The following is an 18,935-nucleotide window of genomic DNA, read 5'->3' as shown; positions in this document are numbered from 1 at the left end:
CACTATCCGCTTTGTAAATCCATTGTATCTTGTGTTTCTGAAACCAAATTCAAAATTCTGTCTGAAAGCTCAGCGCCTAGACAGCTTGATGAGGAGTTACATACAGAAGCTTTGTGAAAACCAAAGAAATAACTGCATTAGAAAAAAGAGCTCCCGACAAAGTATATTGGATAAGAGAGGAGATATAAGGTCTCCCAAAAACTATAGGTTGATTAACCTTTTGGATGTGGGTGAAAAAGTAATTGCAAAACTTATACTCGAAATACTGAAGGATTGGGTCGAATTGTAATCAATAGACTCCCTCCCCCCCCCAAGATCAAGTTGGCTTCAAAGAGGGGCACTCCACAATTGACTACTGCTTTGCCCTCTGGTCCTTTGCAAGGACGTAGGTCGAGCAGAGAGGGAGGTTGTTCTGCTGCTTCGTATACTTCTGTGCTGCCTTTGATTTGGTGGGCCGAGATTGTTTATGGGAAACCATGATAAATTATGATATCCCAAAGGGAATCTTGGGCATAATATACAGGAATTACAGAAACATAATTGGGTCCAAGTTATTATCGAAAGAGGGGTCCTTGACGCAAAAAATATAAATGAATAATGGATTAAGACGAGGTTTGTACTGGCCCCATTGCTATTTTCTATATTTGTCTCCGACCTCCCAAAGACACTTGTGGGGGCAAAAGGCGCTAGACCTAGAATAGCTGGTAAACATATATCGTGCCTTTTGTGTGCAGATGACCTGGTAAATTTAGACCAGATGGAGATGGGTTTACAAAGAAAGTTCAATATATTCAGGGATTACTGTATCCGTAAACAGTTAACTGTAAACATGGATAAAACAAAAGTGATGTGCTTCTGCAAAATAGCTAATAAATTCAGTTGTCATCTGGGAACCACTAAATTGGAAACAGTTACCGACTATAAGTAGTTAGTAATTTAGGAATTAGGAGTAATTAGGAGTAAGTTAGGAATTTGGTTTGAAAGGTCACTGAACTGGCATACCCATCTGAAGGCCCTAAAAGCGAGGGCCCTCGCTTCGGTGAGTGACCTAAGAAAATTCAACCGGGGCTATGGGGATATGTCAGATAGACCAGTTCGGAAAGCTTTTGTGGCCATGATACTGCCGCAACTGCAATACAAAGCTGAATTACTTTGCATCAGTGGTAAAAATGGCCGGGACCCCATGCAGGGGAAATGTATTAAGACCTTAATGTCCCTGCCAGGTTCCTCCATAGTGCAGGCCATCAGACTAGAAGCAAGTATGTCCTCAGGGACCATATTGGCACATGTGGCTTTAATAAGATTTTGGAAAAAACTGGGTCAGGGAGAGGAACAGGAAATCTTCCACTGGTGCAAAAAGGAGATCCAGTATAGTGAACTAAAAAGGGATCAGAGGGGTCAGAAAAAAATCTGTGTATAGGGACATGAAGGCGAGCCTTTGCCATGAAACCCTACAAGTTGACGTCTCTAAGGGGGAGTTGAGATCTACAGGAAAGGAACTATCCTGGGAAAGGGACTGGCAGTATTTGGGAGGGAAAATCAGTTTAACTTAAGCTAAACTAATGGCATAAGGGAGCTTGGTTCCCTTTCCTTCACATTTTACCAAATCGCTGGTTGAGGTGCAAAGTTCTAAGGACTGGAATTGGCGTTAATCCTTACTATGCAAACGGGAAAATAAAAGCAGAAATTATCCAAACCTGATAGTAATTGCACATGAGTTACACACAAAACGCAATACTCTGTTCATATTAGTGAATTGCTTAAAGGTGTTGCCCTTGCGGAAAGTGATTACTATCAACTCTTTTTAGGTCTCGCCTACGCAGCACGGATGAGCTGCATAGGAGACCTTTAGCCGTCGTTCTGCTGTTTTTCGAAGCACATACTCGTGCTTGTGGCAGCATACACCTTGCTGGAGCCTGCAGGAGCACGCCACAAGTACGAGTATGTGCTTTGGAAAACAGCAGACTACTCTCCCCAGCACACGCACCACTCGTGGGCTCACCTCCTGCTCCCCCTCTCACAATTAAAGTTCGTGGCCGCGGGGCCGCACTTGTATTCTCCCCTTTAGCTTCCTATTCTCCTTTGCTATTGGCTTATTCTATTCTCTTCTCTTTTTCATTTTTCCATTTCTCGTTTTCTTTCGAGTCTCTTCCTATTTTCCTAAAGCGCTGTGCAGTCTCACTCTTTTTCCCACTGCATCTCCCTCCTCCGCAGTTCGTCCCCCTCCCCACTTCATCTGTCTTTCTTCTCCTCTCTTCCCTCATTGCCTCCTGACAGTGTTTTCTATCTGCTGTCCCAGCAGACGGGGCCTGGCCTACGTCTCACTCATTACTCATCTGCCCACTTTATTTACCCTGGACTTTTGTGCCACACTGGCATACCGCTTCTGGACACTTCAAAGCGCTTGAGGACAGTTGGTGATAACTCCAAATGGTTACATGAGGGTGCGGGGCGTTGTACTTGTGTATTGTACTTCCTCGATGAATGAAGCTCTAGATAGGGGGGTTCCACTGCCTCAGCATTTTCAGAGGTGCACAGCTACTTCCCTACGCTGGGTGATCCTGCTAATTTTGGGTCACTTATTTAAAAAAAAAAATAGTTGGTGCCAAATCCGACCAAAAAAGTGCGCAGGCCACCACCCTCTTGTACTCTGATCCATGCAGACCCTCTCGTCCTGCAGGCTGGGCCTGGGCGACATTTTATTGACAAGGAAATGTGCAAACAGTTAGTACCTGACAATCTAACTGTTGTCTTTTCCAGGTGCACGCCTGCATGCAACTCTTGAAAGACACTTGCATTGCGCAGATAGCTCGAGTCAAGAGACATTTTCTGCTCAAACCAGCCTCCCCAGTCAGTATATGGGAGACTTTTTTAAAACCTGGATGCGCGTTGGGGTGGGGGGGCAGATAGCAGCACATCATATTTTACTACTAAAGTATAATTTTGGGACATTTTCACAGAATTATATATAATTTGCAAAAAATATAATACAGAGCCTCGCAGGCCCCAGCCAGAACACACTTGACCTGAATCAGTGGTTCTGGCTTAGTAGTAGGTGCATTCTGCACCCCCCACCCCTTACTGAGGAATCACCGAAAAAAACGGTAATGTCTCCGGTCAGCACTTTTGGAAGGCTTTTCACTGGAAATATGTATTTTAGGTCACATACATGAATCCTGCAGTAAAGAATTTAAGATTTCCATATAAATCAACCACATTCAACAGCCCTCTAAGTCGCAGCAGAACGAACTGCTCGGAACCTCGGGTTTGAAAAGAAACAGAAGTGTGCAGTAGCAACCTTTCCTAATCTAAGTGAAGAAATGACATTCTGACAGCTCATGCGCATCGCCAGCCAAGAGAGTGGGGCTGCCTCCACCGCACGTCTATACCTCATACCACAACCAGCTCAAGTCACAAAAATTCTCAAAGCCTTCAAGTCCTCTTAATATTTTATGTATTACTGCACAGAAGTCAATTCAGGAACTGAAACTTATTCAGCATACAACAGCAAAGCCACCAGGCATTGCAAAAGCCTGTAATGTTTTAATTGTTTACAAATAACGGAACGAGCCACTGGCCCTCTTATGTGATTTTTCTCACCCACCATTTCTATTTAAGTTGAAGAAAATTCCTAATTTTATGAAGGAAGTAGAAACTTAAATGACCGACTTACAATACATGTTGACATGTTGGCAGCCCTCAGCCACAGACATACCGCTGGCAAGTTGAGCTGATTTCTTTTTTTTTACTTTTTGGCCATCATTCACTGCCTGAACAACAAGTATTGGAAAGGCATTAATTAATATGACAGGATATTTTGAAGCAGGGTGTCATCTCACCGGCTTCACTTTTTGATTACTGTTCTTCAACACTTTGCTTGGCATTGCTGCGGCTCATGCGCACCCTCTGTCACACTTCTGATTACTTCTTATTACCTATGTATCTCTGCATCAGGGAAAAAAGTGGGGAACCAGAGGATAAAAAACAAGCATTGGAATAGCCAATAGGTCTCGCCTTTGGGACCTTATAAGTATTTAGTTATGCAGCACAATATCCTTGGTGCAACAATACCAACTGTTGCATGACAAAACAATTATAAGGTCCCAAAGGCAAGATCTATTGGCTATGCCAATGCTTGTTTAAATATGGCATAGTAAACCGAATACAGGTTGTAGAGTTTATTACTGATATGCGCCATTTGGACACTGCAATTGCTATTGGAAGGTTTATGACTGGAGTTAAAAAGCTATGCACAGATGAATAAAATGAACAAGGTGTCCTGATGAAATATCTTTAGCAGTTACAATACGATATGAAATGTAATATATATATAATTGGAAGTTTAAATGTTATTGTTAGTATTTTGGTTTTAAATTAGAAATTCCAGAGGCGGTAACCTTACACAAAAAAATGAAAAATGCATTCAGTAAACAAAGTGATAGGTGAGGAAGTTAAGAATGATCAGGCTAGAGTACCCCCTCTTTAATATTAGGAGCCCTGTTCAGTTTGTGTAAATTTTATAACAATTGGCGTATGAAGAAGTATTTAATATTATGGCCTTTTACATATTTTTACTTGAATGGCTGACTGATGAATTTATGATGCTGGAATTTTAAATATTGTAATAATTATTATTTAATTTACTAAATGTTTAGATGAGGTGTGTTATGCATCGTTTAAAGACCATCGGTCTAAATAAACATTCCTTTTGACTGACTGACCGGAAATGTTGGTGGACATTGTGAAATGTTATTCTCATAATAGATGTTTATACAATCTTTTCAAACAGGAGAAAGAAGGTCATTTAAGCCAAGACGAGTGTTCTGAAGGCAATCTTTATGACGGGCTTCTCGATGTATTCCCGCAAGGATACGACCCTGTCGGATTCGCTGAGGTAGAGTCAGGAAAACTGCAAGTACTGATGAAGCTGATCGCAGGTATCCGCGAACACAGTCCAAATGAGAGGTAGGGATGGAAATCATCATCACACTAGCATTCTGTGTGCTCTTTTACTCACTCTGCCTGACACTGATTCCAGAGCTATAAGGGGTTACATTTGAACACTGTGGTGAGACAGCTGTGAAAGGAAAGACTAAATTGTTGAGATCTTTTTGCTGGATTGTAATAAAGTTCAGGGTATGGTTCACTCTATTCGGACTTTAAAAAACATAAAAGACTAGCACTGCACTGTTCTTCTTGTAACATCACCTGATGTGTCTGGAAGTAGTTTTTAGCTTTGAGTCAGAGACAGTCACTTGCAGTGTTCTTGACTGGTCATTTGTCTGTTACCTATCCTTTTTATTACCTACATGTTCACTCTTCTATTAATGACCCTCCTATGGCAGACTCTAAGTGTGGGAGGGTATACTCAGACGTGAGTCCCTAGCTCATTGCACCATCAGGATTCAAGCAAGCCGGGCCGATGACGACTGAAATGCCAGAAACCGGTCCCCGGTAGCCTGTCTCCGTTCTGGTGAAGAATTGGCTTGGTAGTTTGGTCTGCCCTGTTCCCATCATGCACTGGGACAGGAACAGACTAATTTGCATGTAGCCAGGTTCTGAGCTGGGATGGTGCAGTGAGCTAAAAAACGGTGATGGATCAAGCCCTGATCTCTTGACTGGGTAGGAGTATTCTGCATCATTCAGAAACTCTGTCCATCACCTTTTCCAAAATTGATTTCATCCACACTAAGTGTGGGAGGGTATACTCAGACGTGAGTCCCTAGCTCATTGCACCATCAGGATTCAAGCAAGCCGGGCCGATGACGGCTGAAATGCCAGAAACCGGTCCCCGGTAGCTTGTCACCGTTCTGGTGAAGAATTGGCTTGGTAGTTTGGTCTGCCCTGTTCCCATCATGCACTGGGACAGGAACAGACTAATTTGAATGTAGCCAGGTTCTGAGCTGGGATGGTGCAGTGAGCTAAAAAACGGTGATGGATCAAGCCCTGATCTCTTGACTGGGTAGGAGTATTCTGCATCATTCAGAAACTCTGTCCATCACCTTTTCCAAAATTGATTTTATCCACACTAAGTGTGGGAGGGTATACTCAGACGTGAGTCCCTAGCTCATTGCACCATCAGGATTCAAGCAAGCCGGGCCGATGACGGCTGAAATGCCAGAAACCGGTCCCCGGTAGCTTGTCTCCGTTCTGGTGAAGAATTGGCTTGGTAGTTTGGTCTGCCCTGTTCCCATCATGCACTGGGACAGGAACAGACTAATTTGCATGTATCCAGGTTCTGAGGAGCTGGGATGGTGCAGTGAGCTAAAAAACGGTGATGGATCAAGCCCTGATCTCTTGACTGGGTAGGAGTATTCTGCATCATTCAGAAACTCTGTCCATCACCTTTTCCAAAATTGATTTTATCCACACTAAGTGTGGGAGGGTATACTCAGACGTGAGTCCCTAGCTCATTGCACCATCAGGATTCAAGCAAGCCGGGCCGATGACGGCTGAAATGCCAGAAACCGGTCCCCGGTAGCTTGTCTCCGTTCTGGTGAAGAATTGGCTTGGTAGTTTGGTCTGCCCTGTTCCCATCATGCACTGGGACAGGAACAGACTAATTTGCATGTATCCAGGTTCTGAGCTGGGATGGTGCAGTGAGCTAAAAAACGGTGATGGATCAAGCCCTGATCTCTTGACTGGGTAGGAGTATTCTGCATCATTCAGAAACTCTGTCCATCACCTTTTCCAAAATTGATTTTATCCACACTAAGTGTGGGAGGGTATACTCAGACGTGAGTCCCTAGCTCATTGCACCATCAGGATTCAAGCAAGCCGGGCCGATGACGGCTAAAATGCCAGAAACCGGTCCCCGGTAGCTTGTCACCGTTCTGGTGAAGAATTGGCTTGGTAGTTTGGTCTGCCCTGTTCCCATCATGCACTGGGACAGGAACAGACTAATTTGAATGTAGCCAGGTTCTGAGCTGGGATGGTGCAGTGAGCTAAAAAACGGTGATGGATCAAGCCCTGATCTCTTGACTGGGTAGGAGTATTCTGCATCATTCAGAAACTCTGTCCATCACCTTTTCCAAAATTGATTTTATCCACACTAAGTGTGGGAGGGTATACTCAGACGTGAGTCCCTAGCGAACTGCTGCTCAAGTAAAGATGGGTCCGTGGACACTTGCCTGAGGAAACTGATCAAGCGCCTGTATTTTGGGACGACCCCCGTGCCTGGCTGATTCCATCTGCTGGTTCCTCCCTGCCGAGACGCTAGGAACAACAGCGTCGCAGGTTGAAGGAACTAGCCTTCCCAGAGGGCACCGCTATCGCGCATAGGAGTGCGTCATCACCCAGCGCCAGGCGGCGCTACAAAGCGGGACCACGCCCGACCAGAGGGGCGAACTGCTGCTCAAGTAAAGACGGGTCCGTGGACACTTGCCTGAGGAAACTGATCAAGCGCCTGTATTTTGGGACGTCCCCCGTGCCTGGCTGATTCCATCTGCTGGTTCCTCCCTGCCGAGACGCTAGGAACAACAGCGTCGCAGGTTGAAGGAACTAGCCTTCCCAGAGGGCACCGCTATCGCGCATAGGAGCGCGTCATCACCCAGCGCCAGGCGGCGCTACAAAGCGGGACCCCGCCCGACCAGAGGGGCGAACTGCTGCTCAAGTAAAGACGGGTCCGTGGACACTTGCCTGAGGAAACTGATCAAGCGCCTGTATTTTGGGACGACCCCCGTGCCTGGTGATTCCATCTGCTGGTTCCTCCCTGCCGAGACGCTAGGAACAACAGCGTCGCAGGTTGAAGGAACTAGCCTTCCCAGAGGGCACCGCTATCGCGCATAGGAGCGCGTCATCACCCAGCGCCAGGCGGCGCTACAAAGCGGGACCCCGCCCGACCAGAGGGGCGAACTGCTGCTCAAGTAAAGACGGGTCCGTGGACACTTGCCTGAGGAAACTGATCAAGCGCCTGTATTTTGGGACGACCCCGTGCCTGGCTGATTCCATCTGCTGGTTCCTCCCTGCTGAGATGCTAGGAACAACAGCGTCGCAGGTTGAAGGAACTAGCCTTCCCAGAGGGCACCGCTATCGCGCATAGGAGCGCGTCATCACCCAGCGCCAGGCGGCGCTACAAAGCGAGACCCCGCCCGCAACGCGGGACGCCCGGGGCGAAGCCCGGGCAAAGGGTGGGCCGTCTGAGGCCGTCCGAGGACGACGGAGGACGGGACGGGCCACCCTACTGAGTCCCACGCATTCAGAACACTCCGGAAGTAAGTCCTCTACACACACTGCCCCTACTAGGCGATTAACTGCCACACATACTGCCATGTCCACAAGGGGCAGCCGTAGTAAGACTGCTGCAAGAGCAGGGAAAGTCACTGGCCCAATTGATAACTTCATCTTCAGGGCCAACGAAGCGATCGACCAGGGAATATCACTATTGGAACGTAGAGTCTCCCTGGAACTGGCCCAAGCCAAACGTTCTTCTCTGGGTCTCCTTGCCACAGCAAATACACCCAATAGGAACAACCCTGCTGATGGTGCCTCTGTAGTCAGTGCTAGTGCAGAGATCCACACCATGCCTAACACTGTGGATTTATCAGTAACACAATTTCTCTCAGACTCATTACGGAGTTTGGAGAAATCTCCCAATCTAGATGTCACGGATAACTTTAACACACAACTAGATCTCGTCACAAACTCTATTCCAGCAATGAGTCTCCCTGAGAGCTCGCACATAACATCTATTGTAGAGTCCCATTCACCTCCTATTCCGACAACAGACATCACACATGCCCTTGCTACCGACCCGATCCTGATTATAGATCCTGATCTGATGGCTACTAATCCATCCCCTCCCCGAGATTCGGCTACTACACATACATTCGAGGACTCAACCCCTACTTCAAGAGTACTGCGAGGTCTAAGGGAGGGAGCCATACAGAAACAGAAACAGCCCCAAGGTCCAAATACATCTATACCCAATGGAAACCCTCTACCCCAGAGAAAGCAGGGGAAAAGCCTACCTAACAACTCTAAAAAGGCTAACAAGAAATCTAATACAGGGTCAGGTCATAAAGGAGACTCGCCCACCATGGAGTCATCATGTAAAGATTGCTCCTCAACAAACCAACTTATAACGAAGGTTGGGGAAATTATCAGTGTCCATCTTGCCACCATAGAAAAGAGACTAGGGAACATAGAAAAACAACTAAACGAACTAAGCGCCCTAGTCAAAAGCCCATCCCCTAAAGGTATACCAACTTCAGTGGCGGCCAAACCACATATTCAACAACCTTTGGGACAACCCGCTAAAAAACTAGTCGCAGCCCCTGGTAATACACCTAAGCCAACCTTACCTCCAAAGGGAGTTATGAAGAAACCGAACCCACCCACCTTAAACACAGACCTACAGGGGAAACAATCCAACCCGACACAACCAAAGGGGGTTATCACTAGCAATCTTAAGGACAGGAACAAAGGAAATCAAGGAAGATTCCCTGCTAATCTGCCCCCTGGATCAAGTCCATATGTAGTGGTGATGACGGGAGTCCCAGAGATAGCAGACAGTACTGAAGAACCTACCTGGTCTCTACTAAACAAAGTCAGTTATTGGCTAAACAATAACAGACCTTTACCCCCATACTGCAGGAGCAAAATCCTAACAGTCAGAAGAGTACCGTGGATGGGCCGCGAAACACAGAAAACACATGGCGACTGTGTGATTGTTAACTTGGATGACCCACGCACGGTAGAACACATTTGTTCATGGAGAAGTGAGGGGTACAGTGAAGGGATAGAAACAAGGCACCTTTCTTTCTTCTACCCATCTAGGAATTCTGATAGGTTCAACCAGTACGACCATGCCTTTGAGGGAGACTGGCGCCAGGTGGGGCAAAAAGACGTGGGAAACAACTGGGGCGAGTGGGGGCGAGATAACCATAGATATCCTCAAAGAAATATAATAAGTAGAGATGCTTACTGGGGAATACCAGTTTTCAATAGATTCAGCAGCCTTGAGATGGTTGATTGACTCCCACCATCATCTCGGCCACTGTACACTGAACTGGAGGGAACAAAACAGGGTTCTCCCATTGACTCTACTAAAAACATAGATGTGTACGATAAGGAGAGACCAAGCACACAACTGACCCAAAATTGTTTGAGATTTTCACTAGTAAAAGAAGATCAAGTAGTTGGTAACACTAAAGGGCCTGTAACATCCAACCCTCCAGATCCCTACCCTCATAAAAACCTTAACAGCGTATTAAAGATCATCAGCTGGAATGTAGCCGGACTCCAACAACGGGTGTTGGACCAGGAATGGTTAAAATTCATATCCAACAGAGACATAATAATGTTACAAGAGACATGGGCTACTTCTGAAACAGTTATAGAGGGTTTTGAATGTCACAGCATCAGCGCACAGAAGTCAGTCTTTGGACGCCCCGTGGGAGGTCTGCTGATTGGATTAAGGATAACTCTAGGGGGGGCAATCAAATCAATACCAACCAAAAGCCCAAACATTCAAATAATCGAGTTCACATGTAGGTCATCGTTTTATTTGATTAACTTCTACAATAACGATTTTCACTCGACCCCTAACAGGAACTACATAGAGCTATTCGAGAATATTACAAGAATAACCAAATCAGCCAACAACCGTGCGAACAATAGGATTATCCTATCTGGAGACTTTAATGCCAAACTGACGGAAACCAAAGCAGGTGCAAATCAATCAGATAGGGCCACTAAACGTGGAAATGAACTGAAAAATTTTATAAATACACACACCCTATTGAATATAATGGACACATGCAAAAATAGTGAAACTGCATATATTCCAACTTTCAGAGGGAGAGATTTTTCCAGTACAGTAGATTACATCTTCACGTCTGTAGAATTATTAGACAAAGTTACCCAGGCAGGAGTTGTAGAAACAGCCTTCTGAGACCATAATGCATTGGAAATTAGTTTAAGACTGGGCCCGATTCAAGCACCGCCCCGCACCTTGGGAGCAAGGGACATCGTGCCATCAACTGATAACTTAAGGCTAAAGTGGAAAGGGGTGGACTGCGGACGTATTATGAACATAATCATAAGCAACCACCAATCGATAGTTGACTCATGCTCACTTACTGATGGGAACCACCAAAGGATAGTCAAAGACTTTGTAAATCTGTGTCATGTTATTAAGACTCTCCTGACAGTCCCTTACAGGAAAAATAATGACGAGCCTAGGTGGTTCGACAGTTGCTGTTCAGCGGCAAATAAGGCTCTTTGTAGGGCGCTAAATTCTAAACCGAGGAGTCAAGTAGATGTACGGTCCGCCAGGCAAGCCTACAAAACAGCTATAGGGACAAGGAAGGCCACCATGGTAGAGGAACACTGGAACGAATTAATTGTCTCTGCTGCTGTGGGAAATAGTGCAACCTTTTGGCCTGCTGTAAGGAAGATGCGGGACATGGGGAAACAGTTGTCACCAATTAGCTGCACCATCTCAAGCCAGCATTGGGAGCAACATTTCTCCAAAATATATGCCAACCCTACTGCTTCTACAGAAGATTACAACTATGGCAAATTGAGCCCATTAGATATAACTTTGGGGGAGGTCGTTTTGGCCATCAATCAAAGCCTCGGGAACAAGGCGCCAGGGCCGGATGGCTTCCCAATTAACCTAATCAAACACAAACCAGAATTTTGGGGGTCTATTCTGGTCAATGTCTTCAACTGTCTACCGATGGGCGCCATCCCTGACACCTGGTCCACAAGCACAATAGTGCCTATCTTCAAAAAAGGAGAAAGATCTGACCCTGCAAATTATAGGCCCATCTCACTCTTAGACAACACCCTGAAAATTCTGGGCCGGGTGCTGTACAACAGAGTGAACGATTGGGCCGAAGAAACAGGGGTGCTGGACAGATGTCAAATGGGCTTCAGAAGCAAGGTCGGGACAACAGAACAATGCCTGAATCTTAATCTTGTAATAGGCAAATACACCATAGCCAGGGCTTCTCCTATTTACCTAGCTTTTATGGACTTGTCGTCCGCATTCGACCTAGTGAATAGGTCGAAATTGTGGGCGACACTTCTCTCCTATGGCCTTGATGAATCCTTGGTACATTTCCTAGCTTACCTACACGCGGACACTAAAGCCCAGGTACGAATTGGCTCGGAGGGTGAGATTTCAGGGGCAATCAAGGTAGAAAGAGGCGTCCGACAGGGGTGCGTTTTAGCACCCCTGCTGTTTATCATCTACATAAACGGACTGAGCGATTCCCTGAAAAAGACGACAACTGATGTCCCGAAAATCCAAGGGAATCTGCTACCCGCACTCCTGTATGCCGACGATGCGGTGATTATGGGCTTAACACCGAATGCCCTACGTGCCCTGGTCAAGAGCTTTGCACTTTTTATGGGGAACCTGGACTTGAAAGTGAATTTTAAAAAATCGTTTATTATGACCTGTGGGCCAGGGGCCAAACAACTCAACTCCATTTCGATTGGTCAAGAGAAGCTGCACTCTACCAAATCATTTCCCTACCTAGGTATGGTCTTTGCTGCGAACGGCCTGTGGAGTGGGCATCTTGCCCACGCCACAGGCAAGTTCTCAAAGGCCATAAACTCAATCCTTGCCTTACCACGGCCAAAGAGGTCAGAAACAACTAAGGCAATTGTGAAAATATACAGACTGCAATGTGTCCCGGTAGCAACCTATGGCGCCGAGATTTGGGGGATAGTGAAACCATCTAGCCTGCAGACAGAAGAAAACCGGTTATGTAGAAAACTGCTTGGAGCCCCAATCTCTTCATCCGGGTACATTTGCCATGCTGAACTTAATTTGCCTTACATAACTGATTTTATTGCCACGCGACCTGCATTATTTTGGCTGGCCATTTGGGCCAACGACCGTGCTACTCTAACACAGGATATTGTGTCTGAATGTCTAGCCTGTGACAAAGGCATGAGTATCCCGTGGCTCCAGGCGACAAAGGAAAGCCTAGACAGCATTGGCAAAATCCATCTTTTTAACGACCCATCCCAGATTAAGAGCACAGATAAAAAGGATATACAAATTGAACTCTACGCCCTCTTCAGGGAAAAGAGGTTGGAGATAGAATTGCAGAAACAAACTGTCAAATCATATGTGAATAACATAAACAATGACTTATCTCCACAACAAATCCCTTTATATCTAAGACTTCCTATGACCAACTGGGAAAGGGCGTTATTATATCGCTTAAGAGCTGGAATCATAAAATACTCACTTTGTTTTCCAATGGGCCACAGCACGATGAATTCTGGAAATGAGTTACGCCCCTGCCCTTGCGATGGTCACAGCAGACAAAATGACTTACACTTCTTTTTTCATTGTAAATTTTTTATGAAATACATCAAGTGGTTTTTAGTTCCATATTTTAAAAAACAAAGACCAGTTTCCCTGACTCAATCTTATCTCATGCTTTTAAAATTAGAAAATGATGAACTGATTTTTCGTGTAAGCTCATTTCTGAAAGTTATCTTCTCTGCACGAAAATCAATGGAATCTCCCTGAAACGCTCATGTGCCTTGAAGTCCCCTCTGCAATAGCACTTTAGTAAATTGGAATGCACTTTAATAATTGAATCACATTTGATTGTTTACATTAATGCTTGGAAAACAACTGCAGTTTTTTAACTATTTGTGGAAATTGCGTAATTATTTTAAAATGTACTTTTATGTAAATGTGTGACTTTTATGGATTTCTTGCAATCCGAATAAAGTATTTTTGAATTGAATTGAGTCCCTAGCTCATTGCACCATCAGGATTCTAGCAAGCCGGGCCGATGACGGCTGAAATGCCAGAAACCGGTCCCTGGTAGCTTGTCTCCGTTCTGGTGAAGAATTGGCTTGGTAGTTTGGTCGGCTCTGTTCCCATCATGCACTGGGACAGGAACAGACTAATTTGCATGTAGCCAGGTTCTGAGCTGGGATGGTGCAGTGAGCTAAAAAACGGTGATGGATCAAGCCCTGATCTCTTGACTGGGTAGGAGTATTCTGCTTCATTCAGAAACTCTGTCCATCACCTTTTCCAAAATTGATTTTATCCACACTAAGTGTGGGAGGGTATACTCAGATGTGAGTCCCTAGCTCATTGCACCATCAGGATTCAAGCAAGCCGGACCAATGACGGCTGAAATGCCAGAAACCGGTCCCCGGTAGCTTGTCTCCGTTCTGGTGAAGAATTGGCTTGGTAGTTTGGTCTGCCCTGTTCCCATCATGCACTGGGACAGGAACAGACTAATTTGCATGTAGCCAGGTTCTGAGCTGGAATGGTGCAGTGAGCTAAAAAACGGTGATGGATCAAGCCCTGATATCTTGACTGGGTAGGAGTATTCTGCATCATTCAGAAACTCTGTCCATCACCTTTTCCAAAATTGATTTTATCCACACTAAGTGTGGGAGGGTATACTCAGACGTGAGTCCCTAGCTCATTGCACCATCAGGATTCAAGCAAGCCGGACCGATGACGGCTGAAATGCCAGAAACCGGTCCCTGGTAGCTTGTCTCCGTTCTGGTGAAGAATTGGCTTGGTAGTTTGGTCTGCCCTGTTCCCATCATGCACTGGGACAGGAACAGACTAATTTGCATGTAGCCAGGTTCTGAGCTGGGATGGAGCAGTGAGCTAAAAAACGGTGATGGATCAAGCCCTGATCTCTTGACTGGGTAGGAGTATTCTGCATCATTCAGAAACTCTGTCCATCACCTTTTCCAAAATAGACTCTGCCGCTCTTACAGTGAGGGTTCCCAGGCCTTTCTAGACCTAGATGGTGGGGCAGCAAATATGAGACCCTGGGGAGATGCTTGACTGCCAATGATTAGTTGAAGGTTACCTACAACTGAATGTAGGGGAAACTGTGATCTTCTGGTTTAGCCCTTCCAAGATGAAAGAAAACTGCACAGGGAGGTACAAAATACCATAGTTATATTGGGAATGAGGCTGAGACTGCATACTGGAACTACTTAATATGGTCCTTTTGCTTGAGTGACGCATTGGATAGACTCCTTGCTAAGTAGCTACAAAAATGCTAACATACTCAACGGGCCGCTCTGGTCCAAGAATTTGGACTTCCTGGTAGTTATCCCAATAAGCAGGTCAGATGAGGAAAGAAAGATGGTTTTAGAGACCAGCATTCGCAGCAGCCTGCTGCATTCCTGGAGAGAATATTTTTTATACCATAGTGTGGTCGCATAACAAACACCATTTTGTAGTGCTGCATGGCACAAGCTCTATAGGGGGTAGAGCACAGAAATCTGGTAAAAATAGTATCCATCCACGTGTGCATACCTGTGTTTGCATGCGTTAGAATATTGAAACCAGATCTGTTGACATTGCCAGTGCTTGTAGCCCATGTTTTCGAGGTCTCTAGATTTTACCTTTTTTGCCTCTGGATTATGATGGTGGTGGAGCGCTAAGGTAGCAGTTGTGAAAAATAATAAAGTGGTCTAAGCAATTTGATTTGAGAGAGTGATAGACTTGTATATGCGGCCATATTATGGAAAGTGCTGTGAGGGCGCAACAAGAGTGCGCACATGCTTCTGTGCTCTCGGGCGCCATGGTCTTGCAGAAAGGGCCTCAGATGGTTATGCAACTCTTACCAACAAACACTACATGTGTGCTTGCAGATTCTCAGGGGTTGTTCTCTCATTTGCATGGGACTGTGCTACCATGCACATGAGGGATCTGTTGCTTTGTGCCCGCCCCATTTTATAGATGCGAGCATGAAGACATAGAAGCCTTGGAGAGGCACTCTGCGGTGCAAAGACGTGCTGCACAGTCCATACCCCCTGTGAGGGTACCCTTTATGAAAGGGGTACATGAGTCCCAGGGACCCCCCATTCATCCCCCTGCATGGCCACGTACTGCACCCACACACAAGGTATTAATTCCCCCTGTGAACCTGGGGCCGGGTCTGCCGCCTCAGTGAGTGGCGGATCGTTGGCTTTAAACAGAAGGTCTGCCTTTCACTGATGTGCTGTTCACAGGGCAGGTGTGGATTCATGCCTGCACTAGGAACAGCGCATTTGTTGTGCCAGGAACGCAAGGTTCCACTGCTGTGCAGACGAGAGGAGTGCACTGTATCTGAAAGAAACACGTTAGTATTAGATTCCTTACCTTAGAATATCCCCAGGCGTCAGACTGGATCCGGAAATTTTTGCGTGGCAATACCCCTGCGCGTCGTTAGGCTACGTCTCCGGCTCCGCGTCCGTCGTCGGCGTCGTCTGCGCCGGGATGACTTCGTCGGAGTACTTAGACGCCGCCTATGCGCGCTGACGTCAGTTCTTTTTTTTTTCCGCGCCAGCTAGCGCAGATCCGGAGAAGCTCTACCCCTTAGTCACTTTTTGACTAAAACTTTTTTGATCATTTTGATCTTCTTCGAGTCCCTCGACTCTTCAGGTGCCGGTAGGGATGCCCGGGTTCAAACCGTGCTCGAGGTGTAGTCGACTGATGTCGAGTACCGACCCCCATCGCCGGTGTCTGCAGTGCCTAGGCCTCGACCACGACGACCGTTCCTGCTCCGACTGTCGAGCTCTGACATCGAAGGCTAGGCGGGAGCGGTCCCGCAAGCGCCTCGAGCTCCGGCAGTCGGCCCCGCGCCATTCGAGGTCCCGGTCCCATGGGAGGTCGAGGGATCGGTTGCGGGGACGGAGCCCTCGCAGCTCCCGAAGTCGGCATCGGTCTTCTGGTTCCTTCTCGGTTAAGAGGCATGAGAGGTCGGAGCGGCGTCATCGCTCCTCCGACCGCCCCCGACGCTCGCCCGACGCGGCCGGGGTTTTGGGTGGCACCGCCCACGCGGCTCCGCAGTCGCTAGCGCCGCATCCTGCCCCATACCTTCGGGTCCCTGAACAGGGTGCGACGCCGGAGGAGATCGAGCGGTACCTCATGGCCATGAGGTCGCTCTCTTCTCCACCGGACCCCACGGCGCCTTCGGTCCCAGTGGGTCCGGCTCCGTGGCCTAGCGGGTCGAGTGCTCCGGCACCGACGCCGCAGATGGCTTCGGCGGCGGCGACTTCGGTCCCGGCGCCGCATGCCCCGGCCGGATCCGGATCCGGGTCGACGCCGGTCGACCTCACGACCTCGCCGGCGCCGTCCCCAAGGGTGTCACCACCGGCGCCGACTTCGGTCGACGCCGGCCCCAGTTCTTCTGTCAATCCCGTTCAGCCGTCGACACGGCCCCGTTGGGCGCCGTACGAGACGGCTTTGGGTACATTCTACTTTAATGAACGGACCCCAATTGTTGACCCTGGCTACCAGGCATTGGGTGAAGAAGAGGACTGGGAGGGGTCTGAGGACCCTCTGACAAAGGAATGTCAGGACCAAACGGACTGGACGGAGGAGCTTGGGGAAGCCAGCGGCCTGGACCTTTCTCCAGAACTGGTTTTGTCTCCCCTCCAACCGTGGCTATGGAGGAGGGGGCAGCCTATAGCGTAGTTCTGATGCGGGCGGCTAAGGCCTTAAACCTTACGCTCTCCCCAACGGGCCGTGAGGACTAATCTCCTCACCGAGGTCCTCAAACCGCAGTCAAGCTCGGTCGAGCCTCTGCTGCCGTTCAATGAGGCCTTATGTGACGTTCTGCTGGGCACCTGGTTCAAGCCCACCTCAGGACAGCCTGTGGACAGGTACGTGGCCAGACGCTACCGCCCGGCTCCGGGTGACCCAAGTTTCCGGTCGACCCATCCAACCCCTGAGAGCCTGGTTATCCAGGCCTCTAACTCCCAGACATTGGACAGGAAGGGTTTGAGGAGGGGTATGTAGATGTCTTCTTTTTTCAAATAGAGGTTAAAATATTCAAGGAACATATGATCACAAGAGAAGGCGAGTTGATCAGTTTTCTGTTCACAGAAGCCATCAATAAAACGTTTTTGCTGCCACATGGGCAGTATAAAGTGTTCAGCCTCATTGATTTAGGTGTAATGTTTGTAATCACTATAAATTGCATTTAAGGCTCCTTTGAATACAGGCACGCCCACCAGATTTTTCTGTCTGTCTAGGTGGAGAATGTTTTATCTTCAGGGTATGTAGTGGTACCGAGGATTAACAGAACCAGGTTTTCCTGAGTGCAGTAGCTACAAATCACAGACTACAATAGGGTTTTTATTAAACACTGCAAACCTGCTTTTCAATGAGGCAGCTTTGAAGTGATGTGTAGAAAATGAGCCAGTGGCTCGAGAGGAGGTGATTCTTCTGAGGTTGCATGGGAAAATGAATCTTAAGTCTACTTATGACCTCCTGCTATGGAGTCTGTGTTAGTAATCTAGGATGTGGGAGTTGTGATTGAGGATTATTTGCTTGTGTTGGGTGCTTCAAAGGTGATGTGTGTTGAGGAATGCTCTGAAGTTTTGTGTGCAAGGTAGGCTGTCTACAAATAGTTGTCAAGTGAGGTGGAACAAGGGGCTAAGATAGAATTCCCTGGAAAGAGAGGACTTTGATGGAAAGTACTTTTGTATCAGGTTGTGCAGACTTTGTGTCATCTCATGCAGGGGATCAGTTTCAGACTAATGCCAAACAGATGTCGAATGCGTGCTCTGGTAAGTAGTAAGTAGATGTAAAGAAGTATCGGCCAAGTAATAATTTTTTATTTTTTAAAAACAAATTTTCATTGTATTTTCCAATTGACACAGACACACATCTTGTACATTTCCATAGCAAGGTGCACATAATGAGAGAGTGTTGAAACCAACGTACCAGTTACAATTATTTAGAGCGTGCAATGTTGAACATCATTTCTCCCACCCACTCTCTAACTCAAGCAGAAACGAAGGCCATGAAAATTAATTCCACAGAAAACATCATATTCACAACATTCACTCCTGTCATTGATATTTTTTTAAATCATTTTTATTGAGTTTTAAAGAAATAAAAACATCATTAAACGAATGAACACATTACAAATATGATATAACAATTAATGTATGAGAATAAAAGCGGGTGCGAATAGTTTAAGAAAAGA

At 46.7% G+C, this 18,935-nt stretch overlaps 1 protein-coding gene across 3 annotated transcripts in view; it reads left to right on the top strand.

The window, feature by feature from the left end:
• Window positions 1-18,935, top strand: part of RAD54B (RAD54 homolog B) — a 694,602-nt gene that overhangs the window by 578,609 nt on the left and 97,058 nt on the right. For all 3 annotated transcript variants that reach the window (XM_086966002.1, XM_086966003.1, XM_086966001.1), the window contains exon 11: window positions 4,790-4,965. In XM_086966002.1, the coding sequence (XP_086822128.1) occupies window positions 4,790-4,965 (176 nt within the window). The remainder of the gene's footprint in view (window positions 1-4,789; window positions 4,966-18,935) is intronic.

This window comes from Lissotriton vulgaris, chromosome 4_1 (assembly GCF_964263255.1).
Source record: "Lissotriton vulgaris chromosome 4_1, aLisVul1.2, whole genome shotgun sequence".
NCBI lineage: Eukaryota > Metazoa > Chordata > Amphibia > Caudata > Salamandridae > Lissotriton > Lissotriton vulgaris.
Note: the sequence above shows the minus strand (reverse complement) of the source record. Positions and strands in the feature narration are given on the sequence as shown.